Source organism: Colossoma macropomum, unplaced genomic scaffold (genome assembly GCF_904425465.1).
Source record: "Colossoma macropomum unplaced genomic scaffold, Colossoma_macropomum, whole genome shotgun sequence".
In the NCBI taxonomy this organism is placed as follows: domain Eukaryota; kingdom Metazoa; phylum Chordata; class Actinopteri; order Characiformes; family Serrasalmidae; genus Colossoma; species Colossoma macropomum.
The window spans coordinates 32,594,378-32,614,485 of NW_023494803.1; the positions used below are offsets into that span (position 1 = coordinate 32,594,378).

The 20,108-nt window shown below is 40.2% G+C and overlaps 2 protein-coding genes across 4 annotated transcripts; both read right to left on the reverse strand.

Moving 5' to 3' along the window:
* Positions 1-2,407: 2,407 nt before the first annotated feature.
* On the reverse strand, positions 2,408-4,440 carry LOC118823713 (rho-related GTP-binding protein RhoB). The gene has a single exon (XM_036593473.1). It carries the CDS (start codon positions 4,223-4,225, stop codon positions 3,635-3,637), a length of 591 nt encoding a protein of 196 aa, XP_036449366.1. The 5' UTR covers positions 4,226-4,440; the 3' UTR covers positions 2,408-3,634.
* Positions 4,441-6,938: 2,498 nt separating this feature from the next.
* On the reverse strand, positions 6,939-19,728 carry zmp:0000001267 (b(0,+)-type amino acid transporter 1). Of its 3 annotated transcripts, XM_036593373.1 has the most exons (7): positions 14,859-15,101; positions 13,648-14,589; positions 10,115-10,248; positions 9,829-9,958; positions 9,498-9,622; positions 7,763-7,850; positions 6,939-7,652 (listed from the first exon to the last, which is right to left on the reverse strand). In XM_036593373.1, the coding sequence occupies exons 2-7, from the start codon at positions 14,356-14,358 to the stop codon at positions 7,422-7,424; spliced, it is 1,419 nt and encodes a 472-aa protein (XP_036449266.1). In that variant the 5' UTR covers positions 14,359-14,589; positions 14,859-15,101; the 3' UTR covers positions 6,939-7,421. The 3 variants fall into 3 exon arrangements, with proteins under 3 accessions (XP_036449266.1, XP_036449269.1, XP_036449268.1); XM_036593376.1 differs by lacking the exons at positions 13,648-14,589; positions 14,859-15,101 and adding an exon at positions 19,003-19,728; XM_036593375.1 differs by lacking the exons at positions 13,648-14,589; positions 14,859-15,101 and adding an exon at positions 10,426-11,654.
* Positions 19,729-20,108: the final 380 nt, after the last annotated feature.

Below are 20,108 nucleotides of genomic sequence, written 5' to 3' on the forward strand. Positions count from 1 at the left end.
TGTGCCTCTTCTCCTCTTCGATGGCCTATATTTCAACCCTCGTTCGCTCAAGAGAAAGCAGAGGTTTCAGCAGGAAAATTCTTCCCTCTTTCCTGTTCAGGTGGAAGGCCTCTATCACCAGCCTCAGATTAGAAAGGATGCAGCCCCGCATGTTTCTAAAAGCCTTGGCAGAATCTAGATCGGGGGATGCATAATAGATCAGTCAACTGGCACTCAGCAACATTAAGTAGGTCAACTATTATTATTTCTTTTTTTTTCCTTCAACCATGAAGATTTTGCCCAGCAACAAGCCATTTTACACCATGGTACCAAGGGAAGAACGTCATAACGGCAAATAAACATGAAATGAAACTGCTTGTATGATGATGAAGAGATGAACTTGCACTGGCAATAGTGGCTTTTATCCATGTAAAAATCATTAATGCTGTATTTTTACTGATATTTCATATTTAGCTGACTGCACTGTTGACTTAAATTCTATTTATTGGTATTTAAGCTGATTATTTTTCTTTATGATTTACTATTGAAGTATCTTGATCTCTAGGGATCAGCTTTTCAAGTCTCATCATTGAGTAGTTGCATGGCTAAGGGTCTAAACGTGCATTGTCAGAAAGGGCAAATATCATGATTTTTTATTGCTCTAATGCATTTTCTATTAGATCATGGAAAAAGATGTAATATCATAACATGGAAAAAGTGTGTCCTGTTGTCGACTGGGTGCATTATTATATAGTTACATAGTTACATAAGACATTATCAGAGTTCGCATTGTCATACAGTACTTCTTCTGTTTGCCCCTTTGTTTTAGATGTTAGTATTTGCAAGTGGAAAAAGACATTATGTAATAACAGTACAACAGCACTGTCACATGATCATATGGCAATATTTCCTTTGACATCAAATCAGCATGTGTAGAAGCCTTTCATATACCACAATCTAACAATCATCACCAAAAGGTAACTTTAGTGTGGTCAAAACATTTCAGGACAGCAACTGCATTGATGTAGCCATGTGTTTGGGATAGCTACCCTAAAAAACTGTCTGAATGTTCCCCACATATTTGAAGACTCAACTCAAACTTGTCTGGGCATGTTAGCCCATGTCAGACCACTGAACTTTTATGTGGTAATGAAGACACTGAAAGATAACTACTCACTAAAATAACAATGAAAAACACCTTCAGCTGCCAAATGTCAACTAAAACATGATAAGCCATGGATTACGAGAGGATTTACATTCACCACAGACCTAAAAACATGTGTATTGTGATGCAAGTGTGGCTGAGAACACATCACTTATTCAGTTACAATGAATTAGCCTATGCAAATTTCACCTGAAATTAATGAGTGATGTTCTTCTTGAGACCAATGCATTGTAAAGCCATATGTCACAGCAGTTGATGGCAGTAATTGATGGTCTTACAGCAGACAGTGCCTACTAAGCCTTGATAAAACTATGAATCAAACTATTCTTTAGTCAAAGATTGCTGCAAATGAATCTAAATTGCAAACCTGCAGCAATTGTGCCACTTCACAACGGTGTACGTCACCTATGGCTGGCTTCCTCGGCTTAAGTCTCGGACTAAATTGCAGTGCTAATGGTGAATATCCATTAGACATTCTCTTTAGTCTAGGATTAGGCTTAAACTAGGCCTGGGAAACTGGCCCTTGGTCCAAAGTTTTAAGCTGTTAAAACTATGCGTATGTAGTCCTGAATAAATGTATCGTTTTATTCCACAGTCACATTTTATAAACAATGCTGAATAACTACAATGCAGTAATTTGCATTACTTCCTAATCCAACATGAATACAATGACAGTGGAACCAATTTCATATGTGGTCTAGGTTTACATAGATACTAAGACTTTTAAAAAGGGTAGATTATGAGCTGTTTCTAGATTTTTCATCTTTTTGATGCTCATTTTGGTGTCAGGAATTTATTATGAAAAGATATTCTATGATCATAAAGCTGTGATTATTTTTGTTTTCTATGCCAAAAACCACATTCATCACAACTCCTACATTAGTGTCTAATTCAGGTGCACAATGAATGACAGACTACAGGAAGATTTGCAAACAGTTAAGACTGAAACAAAGGTGGCATTATTACTAAATAAGTACTATTTAGTTCACATCACCGGTAATAAGTCTGTGTAAAGATGGCATAGATCTTTTTTCCTGTTCATAACGTGAACCAGAAATAAGCCATAGGAATCCATGAATGTGTTGTACACATAGAAAAGAGACTGCTGGAGATGAACAATGCCTGCTTTGGTGATGGAGGCAGTAGGACCATGAGGCAGCTGTATGCCGAGCAGACCCCACCCGTCCTGCCCTTTTCAATTCGCTTACCAGTATTTTTAATCACTTAAAAGCAGTAAAAAAAGAAGCCTTAAGGCTCAAACAATACGTTTTAAAGGTTTATGTGCACTTATACATGAACACAAGACACAAACGTGTATTGCAATTGAACATTTAATACTTTTATTTTATTTAACAGAAATGTTCCTTTGCTGGGTTACTGTAAACATGATAGCCAACGACTTGGAGCTGAACCACGTCAGTCATTTTAAAACTGAAGTTAATGGTACCACAGGCATTCAGAAATATAAAAGTCTTTTAGATGTACAGAGCTTAACTTCATCAACCTTCTCTGAAACAGAGGGTCTTAGTGTTTCCTGTTCTCTAACGCAAAGCTGAAGGGCTCGTGGCTCGTTAAAGGGGGACAATTCTCCCACTTTCTTTTAAAAAAGGCAGTCCACAAATGCTTTCAGTGCAATCGTGACAAACTTCGTTCGTGGTGCTCAAGCAGAGGAGCTAAAGTTTACCGAACGCTAGGGTGGGGAATCAGACTGCATGGACACCCAGTGCAAAAAAAAAAAACAATAACAGTAAAAAAAAATAGAGGCAGACAATGCTGGGCTAGCATGCAGATCTTCCACCATGGGCCCAAACTCGAACGCACTAAAACGTTTAGTCGTGTGTGTGCGTACAATGAAGCGAGGTGACTTTTTTTGCAACACAATACACAGTCCCGGAGCACACTGACCACTCGCACCCATCCCCCCCTCTCCCCCCTCTTAGTGCTGCATCCAGTCTCTCATCGAGCAACAAAAGCACAGCTGCCCTCCCTGCAGTCTCTCCACAGCTGGCAGCGACTAGCATTTTGCACAACAAGTCTACTCTTCGGGAGAGTATCACACATCCCGATGACCTTCTCCAGTGAGGGCTTGTCCCATTGCAGTGGCAAGGCGTCTTTTATTATTTAAAAAGCCCTATGCGTGTAATAAAGAAGGCTGTTTACAGTGTTAAGCCTATTGTTCTGTACTTTGTAGTAGCAGCTGCACCCAAACCCACCCATGCACCGAATCATACAGAGCATGCTGCTGCTGGTGGTGATGGTGGAGAGAGTCTGTGCACGTCTCGGCTGCCACAGCGCCAAAAATAAAGCACAAAAGGAGAGAGAGCGAGAGAGAAAGAGAGAGAGAGACAGAGAGAGACACTGGGGGTGGGGAGGGTGCCCTTCTCTCTCCGTGTCCATGCTTCTTGGCGCAGGGCAGCGACGGGAGACCCCTTCAAAACCCTTCCATGTGTGAGGGAGGGAGCACCGAGTCTCGACCGAAGAGGGTCTCTCTCACAGGAGTTTACAGCAGTTCGCGCAGCCTCCGGGCGGCCTCGACCTCTTCTGGAGCGCGGCGCGCGTTGCCGTCTCGAAGACCTCGCGCACGCCGTCCTTGGTCTTAGCCGAGCACTCGAGGTAGTCGTAGGCGCCGATGCGCACGGCCATGGCGCGGCCGTCCTCGGCGCGCACGGGCTCCTGCTTCATCCGCGCGAGCTCGCCGCGCACGCTCTCGTCGTTGCGCAGGTCCTTCTTGTTGGCCACGAGGATGATGGGCACGTTGGGGCAGAAGTGCTTCACCTCCGGCACCCACTTCTCCGGGATGTTCTCCAGCGAGTCCGGGCTGTCCACGGAGAAGCACATGAGGATCACGTCCGTGTCCGGGTAGGAGAGAGGCCGCAGGCGGTCGTAGTCCTCCTGGCCGGCCGTGTCCCACAGCGCCAGCTCCACCTGCTTGCCGTCCACCTCGATGTCGGCCACGTAGTTCTCGAAGACCGTGGGCACGTAGACCTCCGGGAACTCGTCCTTGCTGAACACGATGAGCAGGCACGTCTTACCGCACGCGCCGTCGCCCACGACCACCAGCTTCTTTCGGATAGCGGCCATGTGCTCGGTTTTACAGAACAACTAACGTTAAAAGTAAAGAGTCAATATAGGCCTGTTCAACAGATTAAAATAACAGCTCGAAGTTGTATCTCCTGTGTCAAGCGTTCACCAGCTGTCCTCTCTGTTGACACGGCCTCAGCTGTCGACCATTCCTTTTCCAAGGCTTTTAAGCCCAAACTTCTTTATAAAGTGCCTCGCCGCTTTCTTAATATAGCCCTCCAATGGGAAGCCGCGGGATGACCTCATGGTTTTTTTCCCAGTCGCTGATTGGCTCCATCAAGATTAGAGGTGGGGTTTTACTCGCTCACCACGAGGATTTTGGAGGCGTGGAGTTTTTTTTTTTACCCACCTCTATTCTGTAAAGCCACGCCTTCTGCGCTGGGATTGGCTAGCGGTTAAATCTTATTTACGCAATTTTTATACATGAGCATAAATCTTATACTCTTATTCATATACATTTACTATTATCAAATATACTGGTAAACATATACATATTATATACATATCCCACACAACCACCCTCCTGCTTCCGGATTGGCTAATAGTTCACACAGTGCCAGCTGTGCTTGTAGGAATTCTGGGAGTTGTAGTGTACAGCTATGCTGTAGTCGTGGTTTATCATGCCCACTCACAAACAGTAAAAAAATTACAAGAATTAGCCGGACTTACAGATACAAAGCTCAGTTAGATAAATGCCTTTTTCTAATAATAAGAAACAAAATAAGAATAAAGTCACCAGTGTTCCTGCCCCAAGCGGTGCTGTTCTGCTGGTGATGCTGTGCTGCTCCCAGACTGGGAATATTTAGACACTACAATGACAAATTTCCTTTGTAGGATCAATACTGTATAACATAAATAGAGAAGTTTCATCCCATGTGTATTTCAGTTATTCCTTCTGTTTGAAATGACGGCATTTACCTCGGATCTTTCTTCCGTTTGCCTTTGCTGTTCGCCTTCTATTTTTGTCAGACTTACAAGTCATAAGGGGATTGACCAGCCCCCCTCCAAATGTCTTAAAGCACCCGAAAGAGGTCAGTTTTTGGTACTGCAAAAATATCGGCAGCATGACCACACCTATTTTCTAATCTGACCATTACTCTAATGTGACCCTGCTTTCACAACCAAGTTTCTGATTGGTTCAAAACACATCTCCATTCTCTTGCACTGAAATTTCAAATGTCCTTTTAGTACAACTTATCTGCTTGAATATTTCACTGAGATTATAAGGAAGGGAGCAAGTGAACATGCTGTATTAACCCAGCCCTAAAGGGGAACTCCACCGAGTTTTCAAAATGTCTGCATAATTGAATGGTTAAGATGTAAACAAAGTAATTCAGAATGGTTTGGTGTGAAATGCTCCATTCTACAGAAACTTACCAAGTCAAAATTGTTCACAGTGGTGGTGACAGGAACCAGATGTCTGAAGAGTTTAAAGCCTCTAAAAACTCCCTCACAGAAAGTTATTACTTATAATAGTTATAAACACTCCGCCTGATGCCTGATACACTGTTTTATGGTGGCTTTTGCGATAAAATTTTGGCCTAAAATCTATTTAAATCATTTTATTTTAATCTATCCATGGTGGAGGGATACATGATAAGCCAGTTCACTCCAAACCACTCTGAATGAAGTATTTTATATCTCAACCACTGAATTATGCAGACATTTTGCTGGAATTCCCCTTTAAGACTAACCTTTGGACTAACTATGGCATCATATTTCATTCTCAAGACCATTGTGGCCAGAAAAAATGCCAGAATTGATATGTTGCAATCATTTACTACTACATTTTAAAGAGATGTCTGTGTAAACATTAGCTGAGATTTGAAAATAGGACAACAACATCAACAACACTGTAAGACTGCACTCACAGAGATTTGACATCTACCACATTCTCTGTTAGCAGCCATAAACTCTTAGATGAAGTTCATACTGGTTTTGTGAAGATTCCAAAAAGAAATGCCTCTGTTTTGATTAAAACACTAATGTTTATTTCACCATGCCTGGTTTCGACATTCTTTATATCAAACTTTTTGTCTCAAAGTGCAGTGTTTGTGGTGGGCTGAGAGCAAAAAGTCAGAAAAATTTACAATTAAAGAAGTTAGGTTGGTTTGAAATTGTTTTAAAAATATACATTTAAATAATTACACCACACTTTGTTATTGAAATACTTGGACACTTTTAAAAGGAAAACAAGAACCTAACCAATTAAAATTAAATACTAATCTTTCTTATTCAGTAACTACAGGGACTTCAACGCAAATTGGTTCTTAGGTTATAGAAGTGTGTAATAAAACTTTGGGCATGCCAGCAGGCCCTGGCCATGAAAGGGGTTAATAAGACATATATAGTTTAAAAATATGTTTGCTCTCTCATTGGGTGAGGGAGTGAAGTTAGGGTAACTTTTCCTTAGCTTGTGAGTTTGAGGGTACAGAGTTCAGGCACTTTACCACTGTAATATTAGCAATATATAACATTACTTCTACTCAGCCATACTGCTTCTGGACTACAGGATGTTAATCAGCATTGGTCTATGCAAATGTAAGGAAATGCCCTGTGAAAGATTTTTCATATTTCAAAAGCAAACATGATTACTATTCTGAATACCAGAACTCTAAATATAAATCATCTTCATTAAAGCTTAATGATGGTGGTTTTGATGAGCACCGTTGTTATGTGATCAGGCTGAAATGTGATTATTTGAAATAAGATGGTTTAGAGAGTCAGAAAGTCATTTTAATGATAACTGTTTTACACAGAATTAGTCAAAATATCAACAACATTTGAAATGACATACGTAGTTTCTCTTTTTAGTCCCTTCGTTTTTTCTTATATTTATCTAAATGTAAGAAATCAGAAATGTATATTTTCGACAGTGCCTAAAGGTTTCTTCAATGGCTGTTAGGAAACACAGTATGAATTAGGAAAAAATAATATATTTAAAAAACTATTATATATTTGATGACAAATCATATTTTTGAGGACTACCACATGACCCATGAGCGTTTCTAGCTCAAGTACAGAAAGTCATGCATATTTAACTTCATTATTTAACTGAATTTAAATGAAAAATTATGACTCAGCACTAACTAATAAAGCAGTGTTAATAAAAAACAGACATACTTTGAAATTCTTAGTACTGAATGGAGGAAGCAGCTGAGAAGTAATGTCTTCAAATCCGGAAGGCCCTAGAACGTCACACGTTTTTATCAACTGGCGCCACCTCCAGGAAGAGCTGGAGGACCACTGTGAGTTTGTTCAGGAGGCCTGGGAACAGTTTGTAGTGAATGAATGGAACATAAATTATAACTCCACTGAGGACGAAGATGGTCACGTACAGGTACTCGATCCGAGGGTTATCAATGATGGGTGCAAGAACGAGGAACACTGCTGCCAGCAGTACCAGGATGGGGATAATTATGGGGACCTAAGAGAGTCATAAAAAGAGACAGTTGTATATTCTGTCTCTCTTGGAATGTAATCATGTTATAGAGCAACCTTGAGCAAATATTAATATTAAAACATGACATCTCTTACCGTGTATGTCCGAGGAAGATCACGTTTCTTGATTTTTAGGTAAAGAAGTCCTGATAATGTGACTCCATAGAAGAACCAGGCTGTAAAGCTGACAGATGGAATGAATTTAGAGCAACAAATACTGGATGAATGCATAACTGATATGAAACTAAGTTATCAGCTCTAATTTCCTTTTTTAGAAATGACTACTTCACACAACACACAATAATATTATAATATATTGAGAGTGTGACTCTTCTTGTTAAATGTCTAAACTGATGAAATGCTAGGTCTTGTGCTTGGTGCTCAATAACACTAAATTTGTTCGTACTAAGTGGTAATATATTAATGATTCACAATCATTCAACATGACGTATAACAAGCATACATAAACTAGATGTCCAAAAGTTTGTAGACACCCTCTCATCCAATGTTTCTTTCAAAAAGGGTATTAATAGGACGTTTGTCCCCCCTTTGCTGCAGTATCACTCTTCAAGGAAGGCTTTACAAAGCTAGAGGTTGGAACATTGCTGTGAGGATTTGATAGCATTCAGCCACAAAAGCATTAGTGAAGTCAGGTATTGATGCTTGATCACTTGTTCTGGATCACAAACGCTACTCCAACTCATCCTAAAGGTACTGGATGGTGCTCCATCATTTCAGAGAACACAGTGCTGAGGGCTTATAAAGCCCTCTACCTGATGCTTGGCATGGTGAATTTCTGTTGTATTCATGAATACATCAGAACCAGGAAAGTTTCTGACTTCCAAGTGGGAAATACCTATTTGCATGGCTTTTTAACTCGTAATTCCCACTCTAAAAAGTCAGTTTCTCAAGAGCTCTGATATCTCAGAGTTGCACATCCCTGATGTCACTTCAACATGGCAGTGCTCATAGAGTAAGAAGTAACAGCATATTTTAAGTGGTTTTAAGCAGACTGTCGGGTTTCTATTTGTGTATAATATGCTATCTATGCATGATAGCTATAGCACCTAAAATAAAATGAAGAACTAACCAGACCAATTTTGAACTGTAGTGTAAAAGCTTTCTAAAAGCCTTTATGTTCTGAAACCAAACAAATGCTAGTTTACTGTAAGTGTCCACTGTTTTCAGAATTCAAACTGTTCACATGGCATGAACGCTTTAAAATTGGAAGCATCAAGCTCTGAGGTGAAAAATTCTTAGGTGTGCTAAACACAACATTAGGCATATTCATTCTACTGGCAATATTTTCTGTTGCTCTCTGTGCGCAATTGAACATCTGTGACATGAATTATAAATAAAGTAGCTGAATTCAACTGTTAGAAGGGGTGTCTGGACACCTTTGGACATTTTTGTGTATTTATGTTGCTGTAGTTAAGAGAATGGAGCCAAATGTTTTGTCTCTTGCTATAGAATCATTGTTCATTTATAATGACCCTTACCACGGATTTTGGCATGTGTTCACTCATACGTTCAATCACCTCATTTATGCGCATGGCAATAATGTTTTATTAGGCTGATATAGTCCATAAATTGATTTTTGTGATGTCGAGCGAATTCATTGGTTGGAAGGATCATGTGATTCTAAACAGAGCCCTTTCTGCATTGTTTGTGTGAACATGAGCCATTTTTGTCCACTAAAGGACTGGCAACATAAAACAGTACAGTTTTAAGCATTTGTTTTTGCAGTATAAACTCACTATAATGCCAGGTAAACCTAACTGTATAATAAATATTTTGACTTTATCCTTTGGAGCACATGCACTGTGCATACCTGAAGAAGTTCACTATTCCCTCAAAGTCTCCAGGGATGAGCACAATGAGGGAGATGATGGTGGTGAAGATGAGAGCTGGAGATGGAGTGAGGCGTCGCACATGAGCCATGGCCAAGATATCAGGCTGAAAGAGAAAAAAAAATTGAGGAAGACTTTTCATCTTCCATATTGTCAGAGCTGATGTGTTTTTGGTACACAAACTGCAAATCAGTGTCATCCAAATGAATGAAATGCCTTGGTTATCAAGATTCCTGCAAGGTAGAGTGATGTTATTTGCTTGACCCAGCTACTTATGACCATCCATAGTGAACTACTCTTTTTTTTCCTTACCATATGTCCCTCTCTGGCAGCTACAAAGCAAACTCGTCCTCCACTGAAGAAGGAGCCATTGAGAGAACCAAAAGATGACAGAGCTGCTGCAACAGACATCACCCAGCCCCAGCCTCCCAGCACCTTATTCCTGTTATCAAAGAAAAAGGTTGGCCACTTGATCTCTTACAGATCGACAAACAATAAACACATCAAAGTGTAATAACATATTATGGAATGTTTCTTGTACCACATATATTGATTTAGGGCCTGACTGAGTAAACTTTTTTTGTGCATGAAAACTTACCCCCACGTAACAGCCACAGCACTGGAAAACACCATCTCTCTTGGAGTCATGACAGCCAGATAACTCACATTGACCAGCAGGTAGAGGACTGTTACCATGGGGATGGCAATCATTAATGCCCTAGGTAGATTTACCTTTCAGGAAAGGATGTAATAAAACATCAGTGGAAATGTACAACTCTTCTAATAATCAGTCACTCAAATTCTTACAGGTTTTCCACTTCCCTCATGATAAGCTGAAGAAGCATGGGCATTACAGTGCAACTAAGTATACCACATTAAAAGATCATCTTAAAACAGAAAACATCTCACCTCTGGCTTTTTGACCTCCTCAGTCACAAAGTTTAAGCTGTACCACCCTGCATAGGACCACAAGCCCTGATACAGAGCCATTCCAATGGGACTGATCCCCAACTTTGTGCCCTCAAAAGCAATGTCTGAACTGCTAAGGCTTTCTAAGCTACCTTGAGCCATGGTCACTATACCCCCAATCACTATCACTGTGAGAGCCACCACTTTGGCCACCATGAAAACAACCTGAATGGCCATGGTAAAGCGAACGTTCAGGATGTTGGCTGTAGCCACCACCAAAATGCAAGCCGCAGCGGTACACTTCACCACCAATGTAGGTGGTGCGCAGCCTGGATAAAAAGGAGCCACAGCATACTTGGCAAAACCCAGGGCAATAGCTGATACACCTGACGGACCCACCACGGTCAGGAACGTGAATGCTATAAAGAATGCAGGGAAGGGTCCATAGATTCTCAGGACGTAGATGAAGTCGCCCCCAGATTCTCTGATGAGAGTGCCCAGCTCAGCATAAGACAGTGCAGCGCCCAACACCACCAGGCCACACATGGCCCAGATTATCAAACAAGCTCCAGCGCTTCCTATGTTAGAAAACACAGTCTGTGGGGACATAAAAATCCCTGATCCTATCATATTGCCCGCCACCAGAGATACCGCACTGATTAACCCTACCTCCCTCTTCAAATTGAGCTTTTCATGGTCTTGGCTTTTCATGGTGCCGAGATAGAAGCAAAAAACGTACCGCAGCACTTCACTAATCCTCCACCAAAAGAAATAAAACAGAGCGAGGCTGACAACACACTGAGTGCAAAGTGTTTCTGTTTAACTTTTACAGCACCTTAGTGTTTATTACCACAGTTTGTCTTTATTACTTATCAGATTTTCAAAGATACTCTTATCTGTGCTCAAATGATAGCATTGCATGTACAAAACTGTACAAAGGGAAAAGGGACCAACTGTTGCTTTAATATACAGTGATATGCATTTTGTCACAGAAAAAAACAGCAGTGTGTCAACACAATAATTTAGTGTTCTGAGCACAACATCCTGCTCAGTCATGCAGTGATAGAGATCCTCACTGTGGGGGACATTATTTGATATGCCATATTAAAGTTAAACTGCTTTTAAAATAATACATCATTCACAAGAATACAAAAAGAATGACAAAGCTAACTTTCACTAATTAATGTCAAAACTATTACCTTCAAATGAAGTGTTCCTTTAAGAAGCAACATATAAAGACAGAGGAATCAGTCAGGACAGACTGTACAGCATAGCCTAACTTTAGTGATTAACGTAAACTGGAACATTTTATCTGTTTTAGAATCTGAAATGCCAAATATGCTGTAATAGCCATAGAAAAAGTTGTGAACTTTGATTTGCTGTGCACTAAGACCTTCTTTGTTCTCTACTGACATAGCCACAAAAACACGTGTAGATCAAGCTCTGGAAAAAGAAAGTCACCACTAAAGTTTCATTTAAATGACACTGGCAACCAAAAACACTCTGAAAGCAAAGCCCATGTGGAATGCAGAGTACGTCAGGAAAGTGAGGTCTCTCACTACGGCAATAGTCTAGACTGCATCAGCATACTTTCATATAATGACATACTTTCATATAATTAAGAGAATGCACTTATAGAGCATAAAACAGAACAATATTTGTCTAAGCAAAGTTTTTACTGTGGAGTTATTACAAGGTTGGCCTGCAAAAGTAAAGGTTAGCAGCTTGTACCCATGTGTATGCAACATATGTTGGATATCACTACAGCTAGACATTTAAGCAATAGAACACAAGAGGGAGTGTGTTGTAACACAACCTCGAGTGTTCTATTGGTTTTATACAACAGTTAAATAAATAAAGTACGAAATGAATAAATTGGGCCGTGAACGTGGCATTTAATGTTTTAATGTTCGCAGTTCCTTCTGCCAAATTATAGTTCCTTAACAAGCAGCTTGTTGCTACGTCAGAGTAACGAGCTCCGCTCACTCGCTGCACAGCCGGCAGTTCGTTCTCCAACTCCACACAGACCAACTGACAGTTTGGGAATTTAGTGTCGTCTCATCTTCAGAGTCTGACCAAATCGGCTGTCGGTCAAATGTGATCTGAAAGTATCCATTTTCTGTTTGTAGCAAAGTAAGAAGTAAAAACACTCAAATGGCTTGAGCCTCTCCTACAGCTGTCAAAGTCGTTGCTTAGCAACGGCGTCTCAGCGGAGTGATACAGTGTGAAAAACTGATGTTATGGCGAAATAACAGCATGGTTAGAACGCTCGCTTCTCAACCCTCAAATCAGCTAGCGTGACGAACTAACTGTTGTATGTACATATATCTATAAATAATGTGTGAATATGTATATATATATATATATATATATATATATATATATATATATATATATATGTATGTGTGTGTGTGTGTGATATATATATATATATATATATATATATATGAATATATATACACAAATATTTATGATAATATCATAAATCATGATAAAAGGTTAGAAAGTGATCACAGTATTCAATTTATATCGACAGTACAGCATGTCAACTGTCAACAACCAGTGCAATTTTTTAGTCTGTTCCAACTCCTGATATATCTGAGGCAGGTAAGGAGCAATAAGAAAAACCTTTGAGCCCAGGAGTGCTTGAAAGTAGAGTAGAAAAAACATGTAGACCGACAGACTGGTTGAGAGGCAGAAAGAACCGGACCGAGAACCTCTGGAAGATAATGTGCTGATGTGAATAAAAAGTTCTGTTGCACCATTCAGTGGTACGTACAGTGTAGAGTATGTTGGAGTTAATTCAAACTTTATTACTTTTATAAATATGCAAACTGACTTCATAGTGGTTTTCAAACCAGTCCATGTTTTTTTTTCTCTTACTCAGCTTCTAACACACCTGTATCCTTTATTCAGTGTTCGCAATGGCTCGGTTTAGGTGTGTTCGGAGCTGAGATACAGCTAAAATGTGGATTGTCTAGGGGTTCTCAAGGACTGGTTGGACAGAGACTGCTGTATACTATAATATACATGAAACAGAAAGTTAGACACCTGTGAATAGCCAGCACTTCTGTTTAAATGGACATGGGAACCAAAAGTTAAACACTGAATCTCTATCTTATAATGATTGCTTCCAATTTTTTTTGTTAGAATAATTAAATTATACACTATCTGTGTTTTTATTCTTGAGTATTACTAATATTATAAATTAATACTTATTACCTCAGGGCGTTTAAGCTCTTCAGTCACAGAGTTCAGGTTGTTCCAGCCATCGTAGGACCACAGACACTGATAGAAGGCCATTCCTATGGCACTGATGCTGAGGTTGGTGCCTTCAAAAGTATTCTGGAGGTTGGCAGTGTTACCTTGAACAAGAACCACCACACCGCCAATCACAATAACCACTAATGCAATGAATTTAATCACCATGAAGAACACTGCGACAGCCATGGCAGAACGCACATCGAGGCAGTTCACTATGGTCAACAACAGGATCCCAACAGCAGCGACAGACTTCACCACCACAACTGGGGGTGAACAGTCCTCATAGAAGGGTGCAACAACGTACTGTGCAAAGCTGAGAGCCAGTCCAGCCAAGCTGGTTGGCCTCACAACCACAATAGATGTAAAGGCAAAGACAAAAGCCATCAGGTTGCCTGAAGTCCTCAGTATGTAGATGTACTCTCCTCCTGACTCGCGGATGACTGTACCAAGCTCAGCATAGCTCAGGGACGCCAGCATTGACAACAGGCCGCAGCAGGCCCATATCAACAAGCTGGCACCTGGACTTCCAATGTTCAGCAACACAGTCTGAGGGGACATGAAAATTCCTGATCCGATCATGACACCCGCAATGAGGGACACTCCTCCCACCAATCCCACCTCTGCTTTCAGGTGAAGTTTCTCAGGTGTGCTGTCCATGTCTGCTGCCATACTAGCGGATGCTTTGTTCCAATGGATGTCCTTTTTACAGGCAGGATTTAAATGCAGAATGGGATGCTACACTGCGCCTTGCTCCTCCTGCAATTGTGTCAGGTGGTAATTATAGGACTGTAGGCCACACTTAAACTCAATGTTCCACTTTAATATTCTGCTCAGCATAAGAGAAGCTGAATTTCTCTCTCTGGCCATTCATGTAGCTTCCTCTGCTCTAATAGTGTTCCTCTGAGACATGAAGTTAAAAAGGAACAGAACAGAGGCTGTAAAAGGACAGAGGTTCACACATACACACACACACGTTTATGACAAGCTCTCGTTATTTAATAACTACTCTAAATGCACCCTCAGCAATTCACAGCACAACAATTATTTAGTTTTTCCAAAGCTGAAATCTAATCTAATTTATTTAATTAAAAACCACTCACAAAATATCTATAGAATATAGATATTTTATAAATATCTATAAAACTTAAAAAACTAAAAACTGAGGATACCTTTAAAGCCCTCTTCTTCAGTGTTTTCTAAGAAGTAAAACAGCTAGATTTTAACAGCAGTAGGTATGTTTAGATCCAAAGAAGAAGGGACGTCCAGAGTGAAGAAACTTGAAGACACAATGTTATTCCTCCAAAGAAGCTGAAGAAGAAATAATTGGTATTCCTCTTGGTCTCTTCAACACATTCAGTCCTAGCCCGCAAACCCTTTGCAGCTTCTTATTCAGGGTTAATCTTGTGCATTCAGCCTTGCTCTAATCAGCGGGTGGCTATAAAGTGGGTGGTACAAAAACCCTCAGGATTGCAGCGGTTCTGCTGCTTGTACTCACTTTTTGCTTCACTACTTAAACTCTACTGAGAGTGTTGTTATTTACCACAATGTGATTATTCTCTGGTTTAGAAAAACCTCAAAATTTACCTCAGGGCTGAAACTTCAACACTGACAGATACAGCAGATAATTGTAAATAAGACTAAATAAGACTTTAAACATATGTCTGGATAAGCAATGAAACAGCCTTTCTTTGTGGATTTTAGAGTGAGAACCATCTTGAAACTGCAATTTCTGTAGGTCAACATGAAGACAGTTAACTCAGTGACAGTATATCGGGTCCAGCACGTGTCAGTTAAAACCTGGTTTACAAATCTGGCTGCCTGAAAGCACCATGGGCCTCGGCATGTGTGATCTGAATTGTAAGCACTATAATCAAAGTAGCCAAATTTGAAAAAAGTTGACTGACCCCCATGCAACACTATGGGCCCATACAAAAAAGTCTTTTTTATCAAATTTAATGTCTTTGTAAGGCCAAGAGAACAATTAAATTTAGGTTGGCAGACATGACAGTTAGCTACACATCAAAATAACTATCAAATACAGTCTTCATGTGTACCAAACAAGACTTCAATAGATGTTCAACATGGAGGATTTTGGGGATCCTTCACTAACAATAAAAAGCCAAAACCACATGGAATTATGGGCTGTCCTATCATGTCCTCTTCAGAATTCTGAACATCTCTGTCTCATTGCAGTGTCCCAAAAAAACTGACATCATTTCGTAGTCTAATAACATAACCAATTCTCCCTCAAATGATCTCAAATTTTAACAAAATGTGTAAAAACTAACCAAGTTTAATTTTTAATGTTTTTTTCCGGTTGAAGAATGGTGTTCACTAGAAATAAAAAGGCATTTTGTGTGTTAGAATATGCTCGAACACAGTCAAACAAGAGTGTGCAGCATGCATTTTCGAGAAAATTCAATAAAAATGCACCAACTGGAAAGCAGATTTGGACATGGCACAAAAAATTCAAAGAGGAAGGCTGTCTGTGCAGGAGCTGGACTACAGACTTGACCTGTGTCGTGTCACAGGCGGTGCGCATATTGAACATTTGTGAAGCTTTGTGAAATCGGTTATAAAATCTACATCCCTCTGAATTTCTTCAAATTCAAATTCAAATTTTGATAAATAAATCTTGTATTGTTCAACACGAATTTTGTTTGCCTAGGACGAGTAGTTACTCAGACATTCACATCTCAAATGATGTCATTTTTTTTGGGACACCCTGTATAATTTCTCCTGATTTGTGTGCTACTGGTTTGCGATGCCTTGTTTCCTGCCATCTAAGTCTGCACTCTTGATCCTTTTTTTTAAAAATTAAAACTAGCACGTGTGTCCACTCTCACATCAACATGTTTTCATCATTAACACTTTAGAAGGTAGATCAACCGCATGGTTAACCATTTTGTCACGTTGTAATCTGAAGCGCAAACAACCTCTGCCTTCAACTTTAATCATTATTTCATGTGACTGCAATGAGAGCGTGTATCCACAAGGGAACATTGTTTTTCTTTGAAACACAACAAACACACATCTTTCTACTGACATTCTTGTGCCTTTAAATAAAGGTATGACATAACCATCATGCCCACACAAATGACCTGTGTTAAATCTCAGGTGAATTATGTGTTTGATCTGACTGAAGCTGCAAGTGTTCTGCAGCCAGCCAGTCTTGTTATGTGTGCATACGACACCACCCTCAGATCCTGCTCTAGGTCCTAGGGAAAACCAGCAACATGCATGGTGAGTCCCATCCACCTTGCCATAGATCATCACATCAGAGAGGCTGCTGCATGATTTCACACCAAGTGACAGGCCCACTATGAAGATCTAAGTTAGCCACAAGGCTAGCCATTAGACACCCAGACACTACAACAACTGCAGACAGACAATAACCACTGTCCTCAAATTATTGGTGGCTTTGATTGAACACAGATATACAACAATTTGTCAAATAATACACTGTGTGTGCCCAGACTAAGACACTAAGTCAACACTTTTCATCATACGTTCATTACACATCCAAAGGTTTAGACACCCGTTCATCCAGCGTTTCTTCTGAAGTCAAGGGTATTAATAATAGTTTGCTGCACTGACAGTGTATACTCTTCTACGCAAGATTTATGCTAGATGTTGGAGCATTTCCATGAGGATTTGATTGCAGTCAGCTGCAAGACCATTAGTGAGGTCAATTACTTATGTTGGCTGAATAATTCTGGATCAACAAACAGCACATCCCGAAGGTATTCAATGGTGCTTCATCACTCCAGAGAATGAGCTTTGGTTACACAGTGTTTTCTTGATCGGTTGTGTGTAATTATTTTGATGGCAGAAAAGAGTTAATAAAAGCAAATGATTTTAGATTTTAATTTTTAGAATCTAGATACCATATGTACTTGAAGATGTTGCTGGGGAGGAAAGAATGAAGTGTCAATGCCAGTAAAGCAAGCTATCATGAAGCTGAAAAATAAGACAAACCCAAAATATTAGGTGTGTCAGAATTAGGTGTCTTATTTGTTAAGAAGCAAGAACTTGTGAGCTCAGCATTAGCAAACAACCTGCCAGACCACATTAGTAGATGACAAAGAAATCTTTCAGTTATGAAAAAGAGCTGTTGAACAGATAAAGAGCACTTTGCAGGATGTTGGCATAAATGTGTCACACACGACCATAAAGAGAAGAATGCACGCTTGTATAACCTCAGTGGGTTTACCACAAGACGCAAACCACTGGCAAGCCTCGAGAACAGAAAGGTCCTTCAGATTACAGTCTGAAAAATGTGGACTGACTGATAGTTACAGAGGACTGGATTAAGAAACTGGAAGACAGTGTAATGATGTGAATGAAAACTACTATGGCACTCTTACAGCATGACTAGCTGTGTCTGTTGCATTATTTGTGGTAAAGCAGTCCCCCAAAAATTTGAGGCTCAAAAACGTCCATAAACAAAACATTTGCTGTGTTGGAATCAGATGGTTGCCACAATGTTAAGAGACAACGAGTGTTTTATTCTGCTTCTACTTATCTCATTTCACGTCACAGTAGTGAGTGAACAAAGAATATTTTCAATAATGAAGAAACTCTGAAAGATGTTGAACAGGTCAAGAACGCTATACAGGAGGTAGGTATAAGTATGTCAAAAGAAGAATACACCAGCGTGACCTTATGATTTCAAACTTGTGGGTTCGCCACAGGACGCAAACCACTCGTAACTCTCAAAAACAGAAAGGTCAGGTTACAGCTTTATAAAAAGTACATAAAAGCCTGCAGTTTACCCTGTACCAGAGTGATAGAGTGAGGAAATTCAGAGCAAACCATCTCATCTGTGAAACATGGTGATATGAGCATGTACGGCTGCCATTTGTTTTTCACTTGTCTTTATTGAAGAGTCATCCTGATGGATTCTGAAGTGTAGAGAGGTATCTTAATGGCTCAGATATAATGAAATACCTCAACATTCAGCAGATGGCACTTTACAGCAATGACCCAAAACTGTTATTAAAGCAGCCATAGAAATTGTTAGGGACAAAAAAATAATCTTGAAAATATGAGCCACATGCAGAGCACATTTTTCACTTACTGAAGAAAAATCTTTGAAAACATCTAAAACAAAAATGGCTGAACTGAAGAACTGCAGTATTATTAAAAAAACAGAAAAATTAAATAGCTCTGTACTACATAGCCAGTGATACTTCAATGGCAAACATCGCTAAACAACTGAAAATCTTAGAAATTACATATTTACGTTGTCCCTTCACTTCTGTTTTACAGTACCCCGGTCTCTTTTCTTTGTCATGAGTTAATAATTATTACCTCAGGGCGTTTAAGTTCTTCAGTCACAGAGTTCAGGTTGTTCCATCCGTCATAGGACCACAGACACTGATAGAACGCTATTCCTAAGCCGCTGATGCTGAGGTTGGTGCCTTCGAAAGTATTCTGGAGGTTGGCAGTGTTGCCTTGAACAAGAACCACCACACCTCCAATCACAATAACCACCAGTGCAAGAAATTTAGCTGCCATTAAGTACATCGTAACAACCATGGAACAGCGCACATTCAGGCAATTCACTATGGTCAACAACAAGAGTCCAATAACCGCTACAGACTTCACCACCACGTCTGGAGGTGGGCACTCCTCATAGAAGGGTGCAACAGCATTCTTGGCAAAGGCAAGTGCCTGTCCAGCTGAACTGGCTGGCCTCACAACCACATTAGTCATAAAGGCAAACAGAAAGGCCATCAGGTTGCCTGCAGTCCGCAGTATGTAGATGTAGTCTCCTCCAGACTCGCGGATGACTGTACCCAGCTCAGCGTAGCTCAGGGACGCCAGCATTGACAACACTCCAGCACAAGCCCATATCAGCAAGCTGACACCTGGACTGCCCACGTACAGTAACACAGTCTGAGGGGACATGAAAATTCCTGAGCCAATCATGACTCCTGCAATGAGGGACACTCCATCCACCAATCCCACCTCTGATTTCAGCTGCAGTTTCTTAGGTGAGCTGTCCATGTCTGCCATTATAACAGTGTATGTTTCATTCCAATGGATGTCCTGCTTATTGGATAAGATGCTACAGAGCGCTGGGCACCTCCTACGATTACGTAAGTTAATAATTACAGGTCTGCAGACTATGCGTAAACTCTACACTCACTTCAGTGTTATGCTCTGTGTAGAAGCTGCATTTCCATGTTTGGCAATTCATTTACTTTTCTCTGCTTCATGTCTGTGCCTGAGTCTTGAAGTTAAAGTGTTATAAAAGGACAGAGGTTCACAGTCTACATCAGCATTATTTTGTACAATGTTACCAACATTCGTGTACTCAGAAAAAAAATCTGAAAAACAGATTTTTAAGAGAGCAAAGTGGATCTAAATTGTCTAAGCAATCTTGATATCTAATCTTGATATCAGAAGTTGTA

What these genes read in the sequence shown, in the direction of transcription:
- LOC118823713 (XM_036593473.1), bottom strand. Translation starts at nt 4,225, where the DNA reads ATGGCCGCTATCCGAAAGAAGCTGGTGGTCGTGGGCGACGGCGCGTGC.
- zmp:0000001267 (XM_036593373.1), bottom strand. Translation starts at nt 14,358, where the DNA reads ATGGCAGCAGACATGGACAGCACACCTGAGAAACTTCACCTGAAAGCA. An exon ending in GCTGTGGCTGTTACGTGGGG is followed by an intron (nt 9,959 to 10,114) that starts GTAAGTTTTCAT and finishes CTTTGATAACAG; the next exon opens with GAATAAGGTGCTGGGAGGCT. An exon ending in CTGCCAGAGAGGGACATATG is followed by an intron (nt 9,623 to 9,828) that starts GTAAGGAAAAAA and finishes TTTCTCTTTCAG; the next exon opens with CCTGATATCTTGGCCATGGC.